The sequence below is a fragment of the Clinocottus analis genome, unplaced genomic scaffold (assembly GCF_023055335.1).
Source record: "Clinocottus analis isolate CAN_PGR_092001 unplaced genomic scaffold, fCliAna1.0.p SCAF_2, whole genome shotgun sequence".
Classification (NCBI taxonomy): domain Eukaryota; kingdom Metazoa; phylum Chordata; class Actinopteri; order Perciformes; family Cottidae; genus Clinocottus; species Clinocottus analis.
In genome coordinates this window covers 8,083,577-8,089,748 of record NW_027175931.1, presented here as the reverse complement: position 1 = coordinate 8,089,748, position 6,172 = coordinate 8,083,577, and the positions used below count along the sequence as shown (strand labels likewise).

Here is a 6,172-nt window from a genome sequence, read left to right as displayed (position 1 = left end):
CTGTGGAAGTTTGAACGCACTTCGTGGGAGTCTGGCGGCACTTAGTGGTGAGCGTCTGCCACTGCGAGACTTCACTGAGGGTCGCGTTTCACTGTCCACTCACGAGAGCGAAAGGCATGGGATTTATGTCTGTCTAACAAATGTGGCACGTTCTTGTAAATATTGATAATAATGCCGCTGCCGTTGAGTGACACACAACCATTATGCAGCTTGTTTACAAACACATGCAAACACATGCCTGCCAAAATGTCTGAGTGATGGAATGGAAACTGTGCATGCACTGGGATCCAACTGTCAGTGTGTGTTTCCATCAACCCTGAGGCCGATGTCTTAATAAGGAAGAACACTAATTCAGATAAAGGCAAGAACATGTTCAAAGAGGCAGCCAAGCTGCTCCGTTTTGTGTAAAACCAGGCACTTTGGTAGCGTAAAAGAAAGTAAATTAAAGGACATTGTGTGTGTTACTGTTTTGCCTCGTTGGACATATTGATGAGCACATGAAATGCTTACATAACAACGCAAATCCTGGACTCCCACACGGTCTGACAGCTGTAGCCGTTCAGCTTGGAGTGGTTCAGTTCGTCAAACAGTCCGGTGTCGATGATTTCCTTCTGCCAGCGGATGGAGACTGCGCCTGTGCTGAACTGCTTGTAGAATGTCTCATCCTTGGCCTCAAACTTAACATCCTCAACCACGGAGATGTCCCTGAACCGGTCCGTGTCGTTGGCGTACACCACGTTGGATTTTGGCACCCAGGGCGGCTCCACCAGGCCGGCCTCCAGACGACGGAAATTGATGCTCTTGAAAAACGCGTGGTTTCGAGGGTCATCGCCGCTATAATGAGAAAGACATTGAATGATTGGCGGGTGAAATGATTGAACTGGGCAGTGCAGGCGTTCATATTGCCAATAAACACCCCTTCATTTTACACACTGTTCCTTTAAACAGAACGTTGTACCCCTGGGCCTGTTGCTTTAAGGACTGTATCAACCCAAGGACGACAGTATGTTTTCGGGGGTGGGAAAATGAAACTTTTTACTCACAGGCACCCAAGGCGATACACCTGCTTCTTCTTCAGAAAGCGGCGGATGATGTCTTGAGAGGGAGCATCAAAGTGTTTGTGTTCAAACTTGCACTCGTCCTCCAGAGTGCGACGAGTCACCTCCTCATTCTGAACCTTTTCTCTGAAGTCCTTGAAAGGCAAACGGCCAGCCACCATCTCATAGATGCTGCAGCCCAGAGCCCACCAGTCCACAGACGTGCGGTAGTACTCCTGCCTCAGAATCTCAGGGGCCATGTAGCCAGTAGTACCAGCCTGACAACACACAGAGGGAGGAGGGGGGTATCATCAGCATCCTCCATAGGTGCTCAGGTCTTGTTCGGTTCTGAGGACCACAGGGTTTGTATATTTATTGTGCCCTCCTGTATCTGCTTAGTACACAGGTTTTTAGGGAGGGTCAGCAAGGGAGCCTGTATTTCTTCATCCAAAAACAATTAAAATCATTATACCATTAGCACATCCTCCATACCGCATATTTCACCTTAAGTACTGTCATCTGTTGTCCGTGCACTTTATTTTAATTGTATGTTCAACTGTAGATTTAATTGGAAATATTCCTCCCATTATTGCACTTTGCACCTCCAGCCAGGACAAATCCATTGTATGTGAAAACGTACTTGGCAAATACATGTTTCTGATTCTGATATAAGTTTAAATGTTTGGATTCCGGGAAGACCATTTTAAAAGTTGTATGCCTCTCAATGGTTTTGCAAAATCAATCTTTTTTTCAACTCTTTTTGTGAAACACAAGATTCTGCCCACCCCGACCTTCTTTCTTAGCTCTGCCACTCTGTCTCTATAAAAGAGAGCATGAATTGAAACAAGGACAAGATGATTGTTATTATCTTCTGATATACTTAGACCATCTTTTTTTTTTTTAAAGAAATCCCAATCAGTAGACATATGCAGCTGATGATAAGAGTTCTCAGGCAAACATTACTTTATTTAATATATAACCACTGCTGTAACCTGTAAGATGGTATTGACACTGAAAGACTCAACACAAGGTTACATAAAGCCATGTGAAGATGACATTAAGCTTTAAGCTAACTGTACATTATGGTAATCTCTACGTTGTGTGCTACTTACTTTGAAATGCTCATAATGCCCCGACAAAGAGATAAAGAGTTTCAATGAACTTATTTAGAATTATTTTTTTTAGGATGTATGTATTTGGGAATTAATTAATCTTCTTAAAGTGTATTTAATTTAACTGCAGCAGACTTTCTTGACCAGCTTCCATCACATGATTGAAAACTAAATTAAATAATAAAACAGTGGTGGAGGGAGGGGGGGGGGGGGCGACACAAGACTGCAATGTTAAACAATAAGACACTGTGACTGCAATAACTGGCCTCCATCAGGGTGGTCAGCTGACAAATGACGCCGACATCATCGTTCAGTCTTTGTCCTGCCTCTAATGAGTGGAAGCCTCCGTCTGACTCATCTCCTTGGGCAGACACGTGGAGGCCATATCAGGTATTAATAGAGCAAAGATTAACCAGCTGAAGGTAACAGGCTCTGCACGGTCTTTCATACATTTCTCGTCGAGGGTAGCCTCTGACTGGGGATGAGGTCAAGCACCTTTTAATAAGATTAATTTAAGTCAAAGAGGGTTGTACTTTCTTATGTTGTCCGTCAGAGCAGCCCTTGAAGCAATCATATCTATTCCTGGTAAGCTGCTTGTAGTGGCATGTGGATGGATATAGAGTGTAGGGGCATTAAAATGAGAGCACATATTGAATATGGAGGTTATTTCTGTCTGTGTGAACAAACCACAGAGTGACTATGCAATGTGCATCGCAGTGCAAACGTCTGACAGAGAGCACTGTGGGTAATCTAGGGACCTCACTAACCTTCTGGCAGATGGATTTGCCCTTTGGCAGCTCCACAGCCAATCCCAGGTCTGACAGCCGACACTGTCCTTTAGCATCCAGCAGCACGTTCTCAGGCTTCATGTCCCGGTACACAATGTTCATAGAGTGCAGGTGGAGAATCCCCGTGGTTATCTGGGCCACATAGTAAACCACACGCTCCATACGGATGCCCCGCTCCCCGAGCTGGTAGATGTGGAACCGGAGGTCTCCACCATTCATGAGGTCCATGACCAGGCACAAGTGAGTCTTGTTGTCGTAAGCGTAAGCCAAGTTTACAATAAAGAGGCTGTTGACCTTCTCTAGGATGTGCTTCTCCATAAGGGCCATCTTCTCGCCACTTTTCTTCTTTAAGTGCTTTTTATCCAGCTTCTTGCAGGCGTACATCTGGCCTGTGTGTTTCGCCTGCACCGCACACACCTGCAGGACAGAGGAGCATTACTTCAGGTTTTTATTACAGTTTTATTCAGTGCATGTACTATTTTAGCGTCTGTTGTTATTGTGTCATCCTGAAATATATTCCGACATATCTGCTGGGACTTTATAGCAAGACTATTTACTGGACAGCGGCTGCCGTGTGGAGCAACTACAGGATGATGACGATGATGAATGCTTAAACATAATGTAATAGTAATGAGGCACAAGTAGAGTAAATACAGTTTGTTAACATTAGCTTCCAAGCTACAGCTAACTCAAACATATTAGTTGTAAATCCATATAGCAATCTGTAATGTAAACTTTTATCCAGATACACCTACCTCGCCAAAGCCACCTTTTCCCAAAGCCCTAAACTCATAGAAGTATCTGTCACTGATCAGCTCCTTCTCGTACTCCTTCCACTGCAAGAACCTATAAAAGAAGGGGCTATTCAGATACTGCGTGAAAGGTGTCCCCCTCAGGAAGTCTCTCGTGTCTTCTCTCATCTTGGGCATCATCACGTCAAAGTTTTCGTCTGTTACACGCTTGCATCTTTCAGCTGCCTCTCCTTCAAGGTATGAAATAAAAGTCCTGGACTCCGGCTGACAGAACTTTGCGAGGATGCTTTGTTTGGCTTTCTCTTTGGCTTCATCTTCAGCAAAGCTCCAGTGACTCAGCTCCTCCAGGAACTCAGTGGCGACCCTGTACTGCGGGTTAGCGGCCCAGAGAAACTGCTGAAACAACTTAATCCCAATGGGCTGTCGTTCACACAGTGACTCGTACTTCCTCCCCACTGCTGTCAGGAGAGCAGAGGACATCTTTGGTTTGGGCAGCGTCAGAGAGAGCCTCTGTTTCCTCATCTCTTCTCGGCTTACATGCTGAGCCCTCAGGTAGGCCGTGTTAGCCACCAGGTTGTTCAGTCCATCCAGGTCAAACATGTTGGATGTATCCTGTCGTAGGCAGCAGGGCCTGATCAACTCCAACACCACCGCTCACTCATCTGCAGGTTCCAAGCACAACTGAGCCCCTCGCGCACCTGCATCCTGAACATCTTCCACCTCTTGTGCCACGCCTCACGTAGCATTAAAAGAACCACCGTCCTCTGGGATTTGTGGTGAGCTAAGTGTCTTTGCATGCTTATTCGTAGACAGCACTAATGGAGAGCAACTTATGTGGTTTGAACTTAAGAGGCTTTGGGCTCATCTATTTTTAGGAGATGCAGAGTGCCTGTGCGTGGTAATTGGGCTTGCGAGCATGACATGAGGTGGCAGATCCTGGCCCTAACAGGTTGTGGTTGATTGTAGTGTGTCGTGAGATAAATAAGGCACTGAGAGAGCTGTTCACGCACAATGTATTGCTTACGATAGGAAAGAGAGTGGAGGCATCAATAAATTTGCCCTAATTAGTTTAAGTAAGCAGCCTAAGATATCAATTTTCCTGACTTTGTAAGTAGCTGTCAGGAGAGTGAAGGCTAAACACGTATATTCTAGAAAACCTCACGTATATTTGGAACTGGAGCAGTTTAGAAAAGCACATTTTCATCTTCAGTCCCTGTCACCGCATCGCTGGCATGAAACACCCCTGACAGTGGACTTTTTGTTTCCACATAGAGATTGTGGACAAAATAACATGAACACCTGCACAAATAATGCAATTGATTACAATTGATCTGCTTTAGATATTACACTTGCAAAATTGCAAAGCTGCAATGACCTCTGAGGTTATGTGAGAGAATACACTACATGGTAACGTGTACCTGCGCAGCATTAAAGTAACCATTAATTAAGGTAAATCAACACCTTTGACATGTAATCATATTTAATATTAACTGCTTATTATGAAGTAATGTAATGTTTATTGCAGGATTAAGGAACTTGGTTTGACTATCAACAGGCACAGATATTTATATTTAATTAACAGCATTGTTACTACACATTATTGCTACAATGATTAGTGTTCTAAGTGTGTCAGTCATTAAAAGAAATATCTAGCAACTATTAATGATCAGTTAATCATTTCAGTACATTTTTAAGAAAAAGCACCAAACATTTCCGGGTTCAACATTCTCAATGGAAAAATGTTTTTCCATGTCTCATGTTATCTTTAGTTGAATATCTTTGTAAGTTTTATAAACCAAATGATTGGCACATTTACTGAGATGGTAATACATGTGTGAGCAGAAAATCAGCAAAACATATGTATAATTTTGCTGATTTCTATTATACTAGAAAAAGGTTGAGAAAACATTCACCCATATGATCGTAAATCATTCCAGCCATGAGGTTTGGTTGAGCCAGATCCTGCCTGGACGTAGTAACTGATTTACAGTGGTGCAAACTGTACTTCAAATACCACCTAAGTACTTTGCAAAAAACTAAAATGGCTCCATTCAAAGTATTACTAATTGTATATTCCTGATTAAGCAGTTAAGTACAAGTACCTGAGTAAATGTTCTTAGTTACATCAGAATTACAACCATTTATTGCCGTGTATGTTTTCACATACAAGGAATTTGTCCTGGCGGGAGGTGCATGACATTTAACAATAAACATAAAAACAGACTGCAATAAATGGAAGCATAAATATTTACATTTTCACAGTTGATTTGCATCGGTAAGCGTAAAACTGGAACAAGGCCAACCTTAGCAGACATGTATAACAAGTGCTCGTGGTATAGTGGTTAGCATGGCCGCCATCCAGGTAGTTCACGTAGACTGCCAAGGTACTTAGGGCATTAAGGTGACTTAACCACTTTAGACAGCGTCCTTTAACATCCATGTTTGATTACTAAATAACTGTCAAATATTTACAAAAGTGGATA

The 6,172-nt window shown here is 43.1% G+C and overlaps 1 protein-coding gene across 2 annotated transcripts; it reads right to left on the bottom strand.

The window, feature by feature from the left end:
* Positions 1 to 380: 380 nt before the first annotated feature.
* grk7b (G protein-coupled receptor kinase 7b) lies at positions 381 to 4,289 on the bottom strand. 2 transcript variants are annotated; one of them, XM_068585055.1, is made up of 4 exons: positions 3,693 to 4,289; positions 2,917 to 3,354; positions 1,044 to 1,315; positions 381 to 834 (listed from the first exon to the last, which is right to left on the bottom strand). In XM_068585055.1, exons 1-4 carry the CDS (start codon positions 4,287 to 4,289, stop codon positions 507 to 509), a joined length of 1,635 nt encoding a protein of 544 aa, XP_068441156.1. In that variant the 3' UTR covers positions 381 to 506. The 2 variants fall into 2 exon arrangements, with proteins under 2 accessions (XP_068441156.1, XP_068441157.1); XM_068585056.1 differs by having other exon boundaries at positions 1,050 to 1,315.
* Positions 4,290 to 6,172: the final 1,883 nt, after the last annotated feature.